At 37.1% G+C, this 18906-nt stretch overlaps 1 protein-coding gene across 1 annotated transcript in view; it reads left to right on the top strand.

Annotated features, from left to right (window-relative positions):
* The first annotated feature begins 3410 nt into the window (after positions 1-3410).
* The window catches only part of LOC118919343 (kinesin-like protein KIF3A), a 43456-nt gene continuing 27960 nt past the window's right edge, over positions 3411-18906 (top strand). Inside the window, 2 exon segments of the mRNA XM_057489239.1 lie at positions 3411-3420; positions 14150-15850. Of these exon segments, the coding sequence (XP_057345222.1) occupies positions 3411-3420; positions 14150-15850 (1711 nt within the window).

Below are 18906 nucleotides of genomic sequence, written 5' to 3'. Positions count from 1 at the left end.
ATTCTGTCATTCACCCCACAAATGGTGCATTATTGTTTTTTTATTGTATCTATATGAGAAGATGAATGTTGACTGAACCTATTTTGGTAATATTTTCACAATAGGTGTAAATAAAGGTGTATGCCTTAAACTTACGCAATGATGTATGTAAATTATTTCTCAATAAAACTGGAAAAAAATCAAACAATAACATTCGGCATGGACATCTAGGAATATCTTTCTGTACTTTTGATCCCTAAAATGATACTGCTTTTACATTACTGATATCAATATTTGGTGTAAAAGTTTATGCAGATGACAATTGTTGGGAATCCTCACCAAAGTAGGGCATTCCATACTCATTTTAAAATAAATGACTTATTATCTACAAGTCTGAGCAGAGTTTTTCATGGTAACATAACCAAATATAGCATCAGATAAGAGGGTTTCCACCTCATTTTTTAAATTATTTTTTCATTATCCTGAAGATTGTGAATGTAACTAGCCCAAATTAATGTAAATGGCCAATGTTTCTCTGAATTACATTCATATCAAAAATTTTAAGCCCCTACTATCTGTTCTTTCTCTTCTTTCCTTGAACTTCTACAGGAATCTCCTTAACTGCCACATTGATTAGCACATTTTTATATATAATTGCCTTACTTCAGATCCATGAGGGAAAATAATAGCTGAAGTACCAGAATACATGTATTCACACATTATTTAATCAATAATTATTTAGCATTTCCTATCTGCCACGTTCTGTTCTTAGCTAAACCAAGAACAAAAAAGATAATAATTCCCAACTTTTTATGGCTTACATTTTGTTAGGGAAAATTTAAAAAACAAATATAAAATTTACTGTGTTAGGTGATATGTGCTACAGAAAGTAACAGAGGAGAGAAGTAGATGGAGAGTGTTGGGAAGGTTGCAGTTTTAAATAGGCTGGCAAAGGAAAAACCATACTGAGAAGGGGACATTTAGGTCGGGACCTCGGCAGGAGATGAGGGAATGAACCCGGAAGAATTGTGGGGGAAGAGCAGTCCATGCCAGGAGCAGCACAGCCTTGACAATGCCTAGTCATAAAGCAGTGTCATTTATGACAAGAGCAACAGCATAATTTATGTCCAAAACAAGACATGCGTATTAGGCAGCCTGTGGCATAAGCTCCAACATTAATAAAGTGACAGGTACTTGAAATGTAACAATACTGTCTCCTGCAATCTTTTTTACTTTAAAAAAAAACCTACCTAGGACCCTAAAGTCATGAAAACAATTTTTTTTCATAGATTATAACCGTATGATGTAGCAAAAAGGGCTCTGGACTCCATACATGAAACGCCAGCTGCAACATCTCCTCAGCCCTACTACACACCATGTTAGCGGCAACAATACAGCTCACTAACATGATAGTTGAGCTGTAGAGGGGTCTAAACTAAGTCTAAACTAACTAAAGTTAAGTCTAAGCTAACTAAAATATTTGTCCACTTTCATCTAAATCAGGTTTTTTTTAATGAGTACCTACCATTTTGCAAGTTCAGATTCATTTAGTGAAAAAATTAATAATCCTTTAACCTCACTTCCTGGTTTTTTTTCTATCTTGGGAAGTTTTCTGTCTAGGGTACTACTTTGCATAGGTACACATTTCCCAAGGCACAACTATTAAAGTCACAATTGTAAATTTAACAAATAAAACACATGATAAATACTTCAAAACTACAGTAAACAGTAAGCTCTTGTCAAGAGGTGTGACCTTGAGAAACACCTTTGTAGGTGTGGGAAGACAGCTCAACCAGTGATTCATTGGAGAACCTTACAAAAGTCATTGGCCTTTTCTACACCATTTTTTTTAGTGGAAATAATATATTATTATCTACTGCACAATATTAATGCTAGATAACACATGTTTAACTTTAACTAATATAAAATATTATATATCACCAACATCATTCATCATTCATTGATTATCTATCATAAGTAAAACAATATGATATATTTATTGGAGACTGACAGCCAGGGTACAAAAACAAAAAAAGAATAAAGAATAAAACTGGATAATACCTGCCCTACTCAAGAAATAAGATTAGAATGGGATGAATAACATATGTCCTTTTTAGTATAATTTGCACATACTTATAATATATGCAAATACTAACACTGTCCCTTTTTTTAATGATAGTTGAAGTATATACAATATCATATTGGTTTCAGGTGTACAATATAGTGATTCAACAGCTATGTATATTACTAAATGCTCACCATAAGTGTAATTGCCATTGGTCACCATATAAAGATATTACAATTTAACTGACTATATTCCATTACTGTACTTTTATCCCTGTCATTAATTTGTTGTAATTGGAATTTTAATACTAACATTGTCTTAAGTAAAGCCAAGCACTTAGTAAAGATTACAGCTGGAATAAATTATTAAATAGTGCTGAGTTTGTGGAGATAACATAACAATAATGCAAAAGTTTACCAGGAACATCCACTGAAATGAAATGAGAGTTTTATGATAGAAAGGTGAGGTAATAAGTAATGGAAGAAAACAAGAGAAAACGGGAAAAAATGAGAAAAGTTATTTTATAGGTCACACTAGGATGAAACCAAAACAAGATTTGAAATATGAGCATTTCATCATTTGGAGGGGAGAAATCTGGTCTTGGCCACATTTAATTTGGCTTGACAAAGTAGCCTCAGACTATATTCAGAGTCCCAAGTTGTACTATATCATTGAATTGGAAGAGAAAAAGACAGAGTTACTCAAGAGAATGCTTTTCTAAACTGTAAAACTGTAATCTACTAAAAATTTCTCCTGGTGTACCTGGGTAAAATGAAATGAAATTAAAATAGGTTTTTAGCTGTAATGTATTGATAATGTATAATAAGTTCAACAGGTTAATTATTACAGAGAGTTACCTTTTCTTCCATTCATTTTATAAACACCAAGTCTCTGCCTCTCTCCTGGAGCTGGAAGAGTTTGGTCAGATATAGCTCCCCACTGTCCCTTCCACCCATTATCCCCTCCTCCTCTGGACTCCATCCTGTCTGGCCATGCTTTGTCCTTCAGGATGTCCATTTTAGCTCTCTGCTCATCATTTGTTTAGGACTGCACATATTATCACTTGCTTTTCAAAATCAGCCACCACTGTAAAAGAAAAATTGTTCCAAACCTGGTCTGGGACAGAACTTTTTACTTGATGTAATCAACAACATCTTTCTGGGAAGACATGAGGATTCCTGATAAAATGCTTAAGCAATTTTTAGATAAAACTTAATAAGATTTGTTCTAGGAAAGTCAGATAAGGTAAGAGTTTATATGAATCCAACCAAGAAGTTGCTGATGAGCACAGTTTCTAAACAGACATTAAGCAGAAGTCAAACTATAGTGGGCTGAGGAATAAGGGTGAAGTAAAGAATTATGGACCATGAATGCAGGTAACTGTTTCAAGAAGCTTGACTGGGAAAGGCAAGAGAAAGATGAGGTGGCAGCTTGTTATCAAGATGACAGACACTTGATCATGTATATATGTTGAATGAAAGAATGGTTATAACTCAGTATGACTTCTGTTTCTGAATAAAAACTTTTGCCTTTCATTACAAAGATAATGCGCTCTGTGTTGTTTTCATTTCTTCAGAATACATAAGCACTAGAAATTTAGGGATGGAAAAAAACTTATTTTTATTACCAAGCATTAGAGAATCAGTGAAGTATAGAGCAGGGTCTCCTAAAATTGTCTTCCCACTACACTCATCTAAGGATCTTAATAAAAATAAAGACTGCAGGGTTTTGTGCCAGATCCACTGAATCAGAATGTCTAGGAAGCCTAGAAAATTGCAGGTTTAACAAATATCTCATTAGCAAGAAGGCTTAGTATAATGGCAGAAAGCTCTGGCTCTGAAATCTCAAATACCTGGGTTCAAACCCTTCTCCATCACTATATGGCTTTGTATGAATTATTCTACCTCCTTCAGTGGTTGTGTTGGGGTGTCACTCAGTTCAGAGTCGCTGGGAAGTCAGATTCAGATAGAGTGAAATGTGAAAACAAAGTTAAGAAAGCAAAGCAAGTTTTAATACACTCTGAAACAGAGTGGCCCCCAACATAGTGTCAGAAGGCCCTGCCTGCCTATTGTGGGGCTTCTCTTATGGAGTTTTTGGCAGGGCAAAGGAGTCCTTGATTGGCATTCTTTGGCCTTGGGGTATTCATCTGATTGGAGGATTGAAGACCTGGGCTGCCCTGTGACATTTTTCACCTGGGGAATTTTTGTCATCTGAGGAGGGCCTGTGCTCTGAGGTTTCTTATCTGGTGAGTGTCTGTGCTCTTCAAGTCTCTGTGGCTTCATTTAATAACTCTCTGAGTTATCTCTGGCTCTCTCACTTTGTCTGATTAACTCCCTGAGTTCTTGGTGGGAGTTTCCATCCTGCTCACATCTGTCTTTCTTCTTAACACTTGTGTGTGCAAAATGAGATAATATATGTAAAATGCCTAGTACACATAGATGTTCAATGTATAGTTAGTATCTTTATTTTTTAAAGTAAGACTTGTTCTACTCCCCAAACGCAGTTAACTGCCAGTGAAAAGTTTGGGGACCTCCACAAAACTAAATTATTTTTAATATACATAACCTAAGAATTACATAATCATTCTTTTTCTTTTTTTGTCACCTGGTCCTGATGGGAGTGAATCTTTGAATTGGCCCTCAAGGGACCTTTTGCTCTTGTAGCAAGATTATAATAAGACTTTAACATTACTCCTAATTAAATTTTTAATAAGATTTCTTTATCACAACTCTGAATCTGTTGGGTTTTCCAACCCCTAGACCATGTTTATTTCGTAGCACTAATGTTTAACTTTAGCACCATTCCACATACTCTGACACTGCCATAAAATGACCTCCCAACAGATAACCCAGCTAGAAGGACAGAACTTCACAGACTTTTATTAGAGGGTAGCAGTGAATTTGAGGATTGCTACATTGTCCTTTCAGGGATAGGATTTCAAGACTAGAGTCTTTGACTTACAGAGGTGTTATAACAAAGCAATAAACAAAAAGAAATCCAGTAATCCAGATGCTGGAAACTACTGTAAACCAGAGACAGAGAAGAAATGTAGATAGGATATTCCTAAAAAGCTAGAATATCATAGAAAACAGACATCAGGGATTGAGTAAATCCCTAAACAGAGAACAAAGTGTAGTACATAAAAATTGAAATAAAAGATCAGAGCTAAGAAAGTTTTAATTGGATCAATGGGATACATTTGGCCTGAGGCCACCTTGCTGAATTTAATGTGGACTTATTCTAGGGAGTAATTCTGGGCCTGACACAGAAGCTTAAAGCTTGAGGTGTTTTTTAATATCAGTAATTGACCTGAATTTTGGCTTTGATTTTCCTGCTCCTCTTTTTGTTTATTTATATAGTTGAAATGTCTGCATTCTTTTATTTTCACTTAATAAAGAGGGGTTAATTTGTTTACTTTACCATACTCAGCTTCATTTTGAATAGGCTTTGATCGAATGCTCCATCTTGGATTAAAGTTGTTCCAGAGATGGATAAGGCATCTTGCAGCAGCAGTCAAGGACCAAGATGGCAGCATGGCAGAGGAGCAGAACCATCTGAGCACAAGGAAAGTAGGTGTGAGGCAGCCTAAGAAAGGTGAACAAAGGCTGAAAAGAGTAGGTTACCCCAGTAAAGCCATCCTAGAATCCAGAAAAGGAAGCTAGTGGCCTAGATGAGGGAGATGGAGGGTCAGTGAGATGTGTTAGAAGATAATCCAAACACATAGGTACCCAGAGAGGTTTCCTAAACCCAAACACTAGAATCACTGAAAAATACTTTGGATGGTGATAACTTCCCTCTGCCAGAATGCTCTTCCCTGAGATATCCGCAGGACTTACTCTATCTTTCTTCAGACTTTGGTCAAATATGCCCTTCATAACAAAGCCTTCTCTGGCCATTCTATCCAAAATGCCAGCACCTTCACACAAGCATTTGCAAGCCATTTGCAACCAAGGAAGAGAGCCCTCACCAAGGCAAGGAATCTGCTGGCACCTTGATCTTGGCTTTCCAAGCCTCCACAACTGTGAGAAATAAATGTCTGTTGTTCAGGCCACCCAAATGCTATGGTATTTTATTATAGCAGCCCAAGCTAACTAAGATAATCCTAGGGTCCTTTAATAGAAGATTGATTATATACATTATGGTAGAGCCATATGTTTGAATACTATGCAACTGTTAAAGAATGAGCAAGTTATATGACGTTATAGAACAATCTCAAGATATGCTTTAAGAGAAGAAAAAGCAAAGTGAAGAACAATGTGTTTGAGTACTGCTTTTTATATACAATGGGAGCAAAACCAAGAGTGTGTATTTGTATATGCTTATATAAATATGAAGAAATCTTTGAAATATATAAGAAACTAGAAGGGAAAAAGTAAGTTAGGAACTAGATAGATAAGGAATAAGCATGGAAGAAAGACTATAATCTATAACATTTTGCATGTTGATTTTTGAACTATGCAAACTGCCTTTTCAAAAAAGTAAGTTAAAAAATGTAAATCACTGGCCTCTCTGGAATTCAAAACTGTCTGCCCATCTCCCCTGAAATGTCAGATAGGTTTTTCAAATATGCCATGTCCAAAACAGAACATTTGATTTTTTCCCCCTCAGACCTGTTTCTCTCCCACTCTTCTCTAACGTAGTAAACACCACTCACCCGTTCACTCAAGTTCCAAATCTGAGAGCTATTCTTAATTCTTCCTTCTCCTACCCCAATGAATTTGTGAACAAGTTCCATCATTCCTGCCATCATGATAGAGCCCTACTTTGCCCACTTCTTACTATCTCTACCATTACTGTCCTAGTCCCGACCACTGCCATGTCTAATTACTGCAATAGCCTCAGACATATTATTGAATGTGAAAGCCATGCACAACAAGTATTTCTAGTCCTTGACAACATAAGAACCATGCACCAAAATGAAAATCAACTTCACTATGCATAATATTTATTTCTGCTAACAATTCTTTTCCATAGCAAAATATTCTTGATGAAGGGAGGGATGCTTCTTCCACTCTTATCCATTTACAATATATACCCGTTCTTTTAAAATTAGCCAAAGATTATTATTTTAAAACATGAATCACATCATGTCGTCCCAGCTTAAAATCCTTCAAAGCCTTCCCATACCAAATAGAATAAAGTCTAAGTCCTTTACCAAATTATAAATGGACCTACCTGGAATTTTGAAACCACAGTGTTGTTTATGCGAAATCATCATAAGATTGTATATCAACGATACTTTAATAAGAAAAAAATGACATAAATAAACAAATAAATGGACCTACCTGACCCAGCCCATCTCTCCTTCATTATACTCCAGCCATGTTCTTTTTTATCTTTGGACCTTTGGACCCTAGCCTGGAATTCTCAAGCCCTATATCTTCTTGGGGTTTATAAGGTGTCATCATTTAGGTCTTAGATCAAATGAATGGTAATATGGCGAATGTTGTAAGTGATCTTATCCCTCTAGCCTTTACTTCTTTTTGCTTTTAGGAAATACAAAACCAAATGTATGGCTGTCTTCTTGCAATTGCACAGTATCTAGTGTTGTAGAGTACTGTGCTTTGAGGGCTAAATTGTCTCCTAAATATTCATATACTGAAGTCCTGATCCCCACTGCCTCAGAATGATAAAGTATTTGAGACAGGACATTTGAAGAGATAATTAAGGTAAAATGAGGTTATCAGGGTGGGCCCTAATCCAATATGACTGGTGTCTTTATAAGAAAAGATTAAGACAAAACACAGAGGGAACATGTGAAGACACAAGGAAATGACCATCTACAAGCCAAGGAGAAAGACTTCAGAAGAAACCAACCCTGCCAACACCTTGATCTCAGATTTCTAGCTCCAAAACTAAGAAAAATAATTTCTGTATGTAAGCCACCCAGTCTGTGATACTTTGTTATGGCAGTCCTACCAACTAATATATCATGTATTGACTAAAATCACACCTGTCTTGCTTGGAATATTCCATCCTAATTTTTCACTCCCTCTAATATTTTATTTATTTTATTGTTATTTTCTCTGTGTGTTTATGTAGCTACCTCCAGTTCTTTTTGGAATCTATCATTTCCCTGAGATATGAGCCTGATAATCCTATCTTAAAAAGTGGGATTAAGATTCATTTGCCACCACTATTTCTTAATGAACCCTCCTGGATCCTGATCAGCATTGCTTCTTTTTCTTAGAAGTTGCATGCCAAATGACACATGATACATTCAAATATGATGCCAGGATCAACATCAGGTTATAGGGGGCAGGGTGGAAGCATCTAAAGTATCTGAAACAAGGGATCTGGAGCTGGCATTTGTACTAAGGAGTTGAGGAATGACTGGAATTTGGGGACTGCTTCTAACAATAACAATCAAAGAAATTGATACCGCCAGCTATGTGCTTAAATGAGAATATATTGTATGCTAAACACATTGCTAAACATGTATGGCTATTTCATTTAGTTCTCACCACAATCCCATAAGGTATACACTAATACCTCCATTTTATAAATGAAGAAATTGAGGCGCTGAAGAGGTTCAGTAGCTTTTCAAAGGTCACACAGCTATTAAGTGATAGAATTGCTTTCATAACTAGCAATCGGGCTCCAGAGCCCAAGTGCCTAGCTGATAGATTATACTACAGATGACAGACTCAGTGCACAATCAATTCACCTGAGCAAACATTTATCAAGCAACTCCTATGTTTGAAACACTGCCCTGGAAATACAAGGATGAATAGGACATAATTCCGCCCTCAGATAACTCTTGGTCTTGCTAGGGAAGACCAATAGCCAAATAAATAAATTACAGTATTATGTGATCAAACAGTGAAAAAAAGAAATTTGAGTTTCAGAAGTATTGAAGTTGAGGAAATGATTCCTCAATTCTAGGAACAGTTTTCCAGGGAAGTTAACCTCTGATCTGGATTTTGAGAGAAGAGTTGGCATTCACCATGCAGCGGAAACAGAGAGGGGGTTCCAAGCAGAGAGCACCACATGTACAGTCAATATGGTTGGCCTGGGGAAGAAGTATATACTATAGTTTGATATTGCTGGAAATAGAGAAGTAGGAGATGAGAAAGGAGGCTGGACACATTGGAATTATGTTTCCCTGGGTGTCTTTCACACTTCATATTTGTTTAATTTTCATCAAATCTCTCTTGATTTTTTTATCATCTTGTTTGGACAGATTGTATGTTCTACCTCACCTGGTGCCACAGCTAATTTCTTCCACTGGTTGATTGGATCCAAAAACCCTCTTATTGCCTGAATGGATTCTACATGCCTTTTATATTTTCTTTGTCTGCCATCAATTTTATATCTATTTAAATGACAGGCTAGGAGATACAGATATGAATAGGTAATTACTACTCAGTGACATAGGGCAATCTTAGAGATATGTAACTGGCTTGGTGATAGCAGGAACCAAGGTGTGTTCTACTCCATTTGAATAGGAGGCAACAAAACTGAGTCTTAAAGGATGAACAGGTATTCCACCCTGAGGAAAGAGCATGTACTGAACAGACATGTAGCACCACTTGTATGAGATACACAAACTGGTTTATCCAGAGTGTAAAATTTACCTAAGGAAATAGTGGGAAGAGAGCTTGGCCAGATAAGAAAAATATGAAAAAGGTGGGTTATGTATTCTCATAGCAAGCAGTTTGGACTTTTCTGGTAAATAATTGGAAGTCATTGATGAGCTTTAAGAAGCAGAGTAACATATTTATAATTTATTGTAGAAATTGTCCCTGGCAGCATCACAGAGGTTGAATTCAAAGCAGAGAGAGCCATCAAAGGACTACTGCAAAAGACAAATTGAAAAGCAATTTAGCAACATCTGTCACCATTAAAAATCTACATACCTTTTGACTCAGCAATTCCATGTGTATGAATTCATCCTATGGTTACACTTACAGAGAAGGTTGTATACAAGGTTATTCCTAGAATCAAAATTTTCAATAGTCATCCACAAAATAAAATACTTTAATGCTACAAAATAAAATTTTATGCATTGATATAAAATTCAATAAAATAACTTCAGAAGTTATTAAATTAAAAAAACACAAATTGCAGAACAATATGTAGTATGTACCATATTTAAGTAAAAAGGACAAAAGCTTTTTATGCTTTTAATATGCATGTTGTACACGAAAGAACAACATATGCATAAAATATCTCTGGAAGGAAACACTAGAAACTGGTAAACTTAATTGCATCCAAAGAGATGAACTGGTTGGATGAGAGAGAGAGTGAGAACAGACATTTCACTACATCTTTTGAATCTGGAACCATGGGAATGTATTTCCAATTCCTAAATAAAGAAATTCAGTGTTATTTTAAGGTGGAGGGATACTAGGAAGAGATAAAGAGAATCTCTGAATCAAGACACTAGCAGTCATAGGTAGAGAAAAGGGTAAATAAAGTAAGTGATAAAGAAATAGAAACAAAGAATTTCATGACTCTTAAGGGGTACATGTAAGAGAGAAGAGTAGTAAACCCAGATTTCGGATTTGAGAAACTGAGTGACTATAATGGTGCCACTTACCAAGATAATGAGTGAAGAGAGTAACATTTAAAAGGAAAAGATAAATTGGTACAAATGTAAATATGTTATATTTGAAGTATTATGGGACCACATATCCAACTGCCTACTAAGTAACTTATTCCTCCAGTCAACTGTGCTAACCACTGACAGCATATACGTGATGAGAAAGTACCTGTCAAAGAGGTATTGGATTTTATAGTATGAAGCTCAAAGAAAAGAATTTAGGCAAGAGATAGGAATAGAAATCTTGGAATTAGGATGTATGTGGTTGATATGGACTGAATTGTATTCCCCCCAAATTCATATATTGAAATCATAACCCCCAAAACCTCAGGATGTGAATGTATTTGGAAAAATGTCTTCAAAGAGGTAATTAAGTTAAAATGAGGTAAATAGAGTGGACCATAATCCAGTGTCCTTTTAAGAAGGGGAAATCTGAATACAGAGAGAATATGATGTGAAGTCACAAGGAGAAGACAGATATCTGCAAGCCAAGAAGAGAGACACAGAACAGATCTTCCCTCCATAGACATCAGAAGAAGCCAACAATCAACACCTTGAACTAAGAGTTCTGTTAGAAAATAAATTTCTGTGTTTAAGTCATCCAATCTGTGGTACTTTGTTATGGCAGACCTTAAAAATGAATAACAGGATTGTAGACAGCAGAAGCCATAAAAATGGCTTTTAATTTTTTTAAGAAAAATCGAAGAGGATACTGGGAAGATGGCAGCAGAAGCAATACAGTTTTTGGAACTCTCCAAATATTACCATAAAACCAGATAAAATAATTAGTGTAGCAATGTAAAAAGCCCATGGACAACATCCACAACAAAAATAGGTTAAAGAAAGACAGCAGCAGACTCACAGACTCCAAGAAAGGGCTAGCAGTTACCAAAGGAGAGGGGTGAGGAAGGTGGGTGGGGAGGGAGGGAGAAGGGGATTGAGGGGTATTATGATTAGTACACAGGGAGTGTGGGGGGTCACGGGGAAGACAGGGTAGCACAGAGTAGACAGGTAGTGACTTTGTGGCATCTTACTACACTGATACACAGTGACTTCAATGGGGTATGGGGGGGACTTGATAATGTGGGTGAATGTAGTAACTACAAGGTTTTCCTTGTGAAACCTTCATAAGAGTGTATATCAGAAAGATGGCAATGTGAGAGGTGAGACAGAAACCCCCTTCCAAAACCATATATAATATGAAAATATAGTTAATACAACTAAACCTGAAAGAGCAACAGGAAAGAAAGCTGTGACAGACTGCATACACCTAGAGGAAAGCACAGACCTCACGGAACAGGGTAACATAACCAAGCCTTGATCTGGGGGCACCCAAGCTCTTTCTCCACCCCAGCTCACTGGCAGAAGGAGAGAAACAGAGTGGGGTCAGAGGTGGAGGTCTAGGTGTTGAACACTCAGCCGTGGAGATCTGCTCTGGAAGCATGAGCTACATTACATGGTGCTCTGGAGATTAGTGTGGTTGGAAAGCTAAGACAGGCAGAATACTTGGATAGACTGAGATTCCAGCCACTTCTAGAGAACTGGTACCCACATCCAGTGGCTCTGGGACAAAAGAAAGGTGGGGAGTCTGAGACACTTCCTAACAGTGAGAGGGCAGCTAAAGGAACAAGGACTGCACAGAGCTTGCTGCTCAGGAGAAAGGACAGGTGGACAAAATTCTCTGGGTGCACTCTACCCAGCAGGTTCCAAACTTCCAGGAGCTTCAAGCACTCCATCCCCCTGGCTGGCTATGCAGCTCTGAGGCCCCCACCATGATGTGCAGCCTGGCGCGCCTTTCTCCCATCCAGCACCAGCTCACAAAATAGCAGCCCCTGCCCTTGTGCCAGGCCAGCCAGAGGGAGGCCCCACCTATGGCAGTTAGAAGCGCAAAGCATAGAGGCTTCCCCCTGCACTCTCGGCCCACTGGCCCTGGCAATGGAGACAGGAACTGCAGCCAGGAAGGAAAAGCTCTCTTTTCCCAGTAGGCACCAGCAACACTCTCATGTAACCCCACCATTGATCCAGGGACTGAGCACCTCCAGAGAGTAGAGATTCTGGAAACTAGAGGGCCACATACAAATATGAAACATCAAAGGAACCTGGTTCAAACCAAAATACCACAAGCACCAGAAAGAGAGCCTAGTGAAACTGAACTCATCAATCTTCCTGAAGGAGATTTCAAAATAAAAATCATAAACATACTTACAGAGGTACAGAAAATATTCAAGAACTCAGGAAAGAATTCAGGAAAGAGATTCAATCATTAAAGAATATAGTATCTGAAAAAAAACACAATGGAGGGATTTAAAAGCAGATTAGATGAACTAGAGGAGATGGTAAATGAAATAGAAATTAGAGAAGAGAAATACAAAGAAGCTGAGGCACAGAGAGGACAAGGAATCTCTAGGAATGAAAGAATATTGAGGGAACTGTGTGACCAATCCAAACTAAACAATGTTCACATTACAGAGATACCAGAGGCAGAAGAGAGAAAAAGGGATAGAAAGTATCTTTGAGGGGGTAATTGCTGAAAATTTCCCCAATATGGGGAAGGAGACAGTCTCTCAGGCCATGGAAGTGCACAGATCTCCCAACACAAGGAACCCAAGGAAGATAACACCAAGAAATATAACAATTAAAGGGACAAAGATCAAGCATAAAGACAGAGTATTAAAAGCAGCGAGAGAGAGAAAAAGAAACACATACAAAGGAAAACCCAATAGGGTATCATCAGACTTCTCAAGAGAAACCTTACAGGCCAGAAGGGAGTGGCATGATATATTTAATGCAATGAAGCAGAAGGGCCTCAAACCAAGAATATTCAACCTGGCAAGATTATCATTTAAATTGAAGGGGGGATTAAACAATTTCCAGATAAGCAAAGAGGAGATAATTTACCTCCAACAAACTGTCTCCACAGTGTATTTTGGAGAGACTGCTATAGATGGAAGTGTTCCTAAGGCTAAATAGCTGTCACCAGAGGAAATAAAACCACAGTAAAGGAAGTAGACCAATTACTTACAACCAAATGCAAAATTAAATCAACTACAGCCAAAGTCAGTCAAGACATAGACAAATAGTACATAATATTATACTTGATATACAAAGAATGGAGGAGGAAGAAAAAGGCGGAAAAAGAAAAAGAGCCTTTAGATTGTGCTTGTAATAGCATACTAAGTGAGTTAAATTAGACTGTTAGATATTAAAGAAGCTACACTTGAACCTTTGGTAACCACAAATCTAAAGCCTGCAATGGCAATAAGTACATATCTATTGATAATTACCTTAAATGTAAATGGTCTTAATGTACCAATCAAAAGACATAGAGTCACTGAATGGATAAAAAAATCAAGAAACATCTATATGCTTCCTACAAGAGACTCACTTCAAACCCAAAGACATACACAGACCAAAAGTGAAGGGATGTAAAAAGATATTTCATGTAACTAGTAGGGAGAAAAAAGCAGAAGTTGCACTACTTGTATCATACAAAATAGAGTGCAAAACAAAGAAAGCAACAAGAGACAAGAAGGACATTACATAATAATAAAGTTGTCAAGTCTCGAGCGCCAAGGTGGTCTCTCGGTTGTCTTTGGCAAACCTCTCTCGTGAGCCCGGCGTTGTTGGACTGCACCCAGGGTGGGGACGTCCCACGGGCACAGGGGAAAGCTATGATGCCGGAACAATTTTTGCATATGGACAAACTGGAATAGGCAAAACTTTTACCATGGAAGGTGTTCGAGCTGTTCCTGAACTTAGAGGAATCATTCCAAATTCATTTGCTCACATATTTGGTCATATTGCAAAAGCAGAGGGTGATACAAGATTTTTGGTTCGAGTGTCTTATTTGGAAATATATAATGAAGAAGTTCGGGACCTTTTGGGCAAGGATCAGACACAGAGGTTAGAGGTTAAAGAAAGACCTGATGTGGGAGTTTATATCAAAGATTTATCAGCTTATGTGGTAAATAATGCTGATGATATGGATAGAATTATGACACTAGGCCACAAGAATCGTTCTGTTGGTGCAACTAATATGAATGAACATAGTTCCCGATCCCATGCCATCTTTACAATTACTATAGAATGCAGTGAAAAAGGCACTGATGGTAACATGCATGTCAGGATGGGGAAGCTCCATCTTGTAGATCTTGCTGGTTCAGAAAGACAAGCAAAAACTGGAGCTACTGGACAACGCCTAAAGGAAGCTACAAAAATCAATCTTTCACTTTCCACCCTTGGTAATGTAATTTCTGCCTTGGTTGATGGAAAAAGCACTCATGTGCCATATCGTAATTCCAAATTGACTCCTCTTCTTCAGGATTCTTTGGGAGGAAATTCAAAAACCATGATGTGTGCAAATATTGGGCCAGCAGATTACAATTATGATGAAACTATCAGTACATTACGGTATGCTAACCGTGCTAAGAATATTAAAAATAAAGCTAGAATTAATGAAGATCCAAAGGATGCTTTGCTTCGTCAGTTTCAGAAAGAAATAGAAGAACTGAAAAAAAAGCTTGAAGAAGGAGAAGAAATATCAGGCTCTGATATCAGTGGTTCAGAGGAGGATGACGATGAAGAGGGTGAGGTTGGAGAAGATGGGGAGAAAAGGAAAAAAAGGAGGGACCAAGCAGGTAAAAAGAAAGTCTCCCCAGATAAGATGGTTGAAATGCAAGCAAAAATTGATGAAGAGAGAAAAGCACTTGAAACAAAGCTTGACATGGAAGAGGAAGAAAGAAACAAGGCTAGAGCAGAATTAGAGAAACAGGAAAAAGATCTTCTTAAGGCCCAACAAGAGCATCAGTCTTTGCTAGAAAAATTATCTGCCCTGGAGAAGAAAGTAATTGTTGGTGGGGTTGATTTGTTGGCAAAAGCTGAGGAACAAGAGAAACTTCTTGAAGAATCTAATATGGAACTGGAAGAAAGGAGGAAAAGAGCAGAGCAACTTCGTAGAGAACTTGAGGAAAAAGAGCAAGAGCGCTTGGATATTTGAAGAAAAATACACCAGTTTGCAAGAGGAAAGACCAAGAAATTAAAGAAAGTTTGGACTATGCTGATGGCTGCAAAGTCAGAGATGGCTGATCTCCAGCAAGAACATCAGAGGGAAATTGAAGGCTTACTGAAGAACATTCGACAACTTAGCCGGGAGCTTCGACTTCAGATGCTTATTATTGATAACTTTATACCTAAGGGTTACCAGGAAATGATTGAAAACTATGTCCATTGGGATGAAGACATAGGAGAATGGCAGCTAAAATGTGTTGAAAAAAATAATAATAATAATAAAGTCAGTCCAAAAAGAGGATATAAACATCATAAATATCTATGCACCCAACATAGGAGCACCTAAATATGTGAAACAAATACTAGCAGAATTAAAGAGAGAAATACAACGAAATGCATTCATTTTAGGAGACTTCAACACACCACTCCCTCCTGAAGACAGATCAACCAGACAGAAAATAAGTAAGGACACAGAGGTACTGAACAACACATTAGAACAGATGGGCCTAATGTATATCTAAAGAACACTCCATGCAAAAGCAGCAGGATACACATTGTTCTCAAGGGCACATGGAACATTCTCAAAAAAGGATCACATACTAGGGCACAAAAAGATCCTCAATAAATTCAGAAGGATTGAAATTGTACCAACTACCTTCTCAGACCACAAAGGTATGAAATTAGAAATAAATTCTGCAAAGAAAATGAAAAAGCCCACAAACACTTGGAGGCTTAACAACATGCTCCCTAATAACCAATGGATCAATGATGAAACAAAAACAGAGATCAAGCAATATATGGAGATAAATGAAAACAATAACTCAACATGCAAAACCAGTGGGATGCTGTGAAGGCTGTGCTAAGAGGGAAGTATATTGCAATACAGGCCTTCTACAGGAAAAGAGAACAACCCCTATGAACAGTCTAAACTCACAATTAATGAAACTAGGAAAAGAACAAATGATGCCCAAAGTCAGTAGAAGGGACATAATAAAGATCAAAGCAGAAATAAATAAAATTAAGAAGAATAAAACAATAGAAAGAACTAATGAAAGCAGGAGCTGGTTCTTTGAGAAAATTAACAAAATAGATAAAACCCCTAGCCAGACTTATTGAGGAAAAAAAGAATATACACACACAAAAAGAATCAGAAATGAGAAAGGAAAAATCACTATGGACACCACAGAAATACAAAGAATTATTAGAGAACAAAATGAAAACTTTTATGCTAACAAATTGGATAACCTAGAAGAAATGGACAACTTTCCAGAAAAATACAACCTTCCAAGACTGACCAAGGAAGAAACAGAAAATGTGAACAGACCAATTACCAGCAATTAAATTGAATCAGTAATCAAAAACTACCCAAGAAGAAAACTCCCGGACCAAATCACTTCACCACTGAATTTTATCAGACCTTTAGAGAAGACCTAATACCCATCCTCCTTAAAGTTTTCCAAATAGTAGAAGAGGAGGGAATACTTCCGACCTCATTCTATGAAGCCAACATACTCTAATAACAAAACCAGGCAAAGATACCACAAAAAAAAGGAAATTACAAACCAATATCCCTGATGAAAATAAATGCAGAAATACTCAACAAAACGTTAGCAAACTGAATTTAAAAATACATCAAAAATATCACCAATCATGATCAAGTGGCATTTGTTCTGTGGATGCAAGGATTGTACAATATTAAAAAATCCATCAACATCATCCACCACACCAACAAAAAGAAGAACAAAAATTACAATGATCATCTCCATAAATCATGAAAAAGCACTTGACAAAATTCAACATCTGTTCATGTTAAAAACTCTCAACAAAATTGGTATATAGGGCAAGAACCTCAACATAATAAAGGCCATATATGACAAACTCACAGCCAGCATCATACTTAACAGTGAAAAGTTGAAAGCTTTTCCTCTAAGGTCATGAATGACACAAGGATTTCCACTCTCACCATTTTTATTCAACATAGTACTGGAGGTTCTATCCATGGCAACCAGACAACACAAATAGATTAAAGGCATCCAAATTGGTAAAGAGGAAGTTAAACTGTCACTATTTGCAGATGACATAATATTATACATAGAAAACTCCAAAGAATCCACTAAAAAACTCCTAGAACTAATAACTAGATTCAGAAAATTTGCAGGATACAAAATTAATGCACAGAAATCTGTTGCATTCCTATATACTAATGATGAACAAGCAGAAGGAGATATCAGGGAAAAAATTCCATTCACAATTGCATCAAAAAGAATAAAATCCTAGGAATAAACCTAACAAAGGAAGTGAAAGACCTATATCCTGAAAACTACAAGACACCCTTGAGAGAAATCAAAGAAGCCACCAATAAATGGAAATTCATCCTCTGCTCATGGATAGGAAGAATTAATATTGTCAAAAGGCCATTCTGCCTAAAGCAATCTACAGATTCAATGCAATCCCTATGAAAATACCAATGGCATTCTTCAGTGAACTAGAACAAATAGTTCTAAAACTCAGCTTGAACCACAAAAGACCCTGAATAGCCAAAGCAATCCTGAGAAGGAAGAATAAAGCTGTGAGGATTATGCTCCCCAACGTCAAGCTCTACTACAAAGTCACAGTAACCATGACAATTTGGTACTGTCAAAAGAACAGACACATAGATCAATTGAACAGAATAGAGAGTCCAGATATAAACCCAAGCATATATGGTCAATTAATATATGATAAAGGAGCCATGGATATACCATGGGAAAATGACAACCTCCTCAACAACTGGTGTTGGCAAACTGGACAGCTACATGTAAGAGAATGAAACTGGATTATTGACTAACTCCATATACAAAAGCAAACTCGAAATGGATCAAAGACCTGAATGTAAGTCATAAAACCATAAAACTCATAGAAGAAAACATAGGCAAAAATCTCTTGACTATAAACATAAGTAACTTTTTCCTGAATACATCTCCTCAGGCAAGGGAATCAAAAACAAAAATGAACACATGGGGCTACATCAAACTAAAAACTTCTGTACAGAAAAGGACACCATCAGCAGAACAGAAAGGCATCCCACAGAATGGGAGAAAATATTTGTAAATGACGTATCTGGCAAGTGGTTAACATCCAAAATATTTAAAGAACTCACATGCCACAACACCCAAAAAGCAAATAACCCAATTAAAAAATGGGCAGAGGATATGAACAGACAATTCTCCAAAGAAGAAATTCAGATGGCCAACAGGCACATGAAAAGATGTTCCACATCACTAATGATCAGGGAAATGCAAATTAAAACCACAATGAGATATCGCCTCAC

The sequence above is a fragment of the Manis pentadactyla genome, chromosome 12 (assembly GCF_030020395.1).
Source record: "Manis pentadactyla isolate mManPen7 chromosome 12, mManPen7.hap1, whole genome shotgun sequence".
Taxonomy (NCBI): Eukaryota; Metazoa; Chordata; class Mammalia; order Pholidota; family Manidae; genus Manis; species Manis pentadactyla.
Note: the sequence above shows the minus strand (reverse complement) of the source record. Positions and strands in the feature narration are given on the sequence as shown.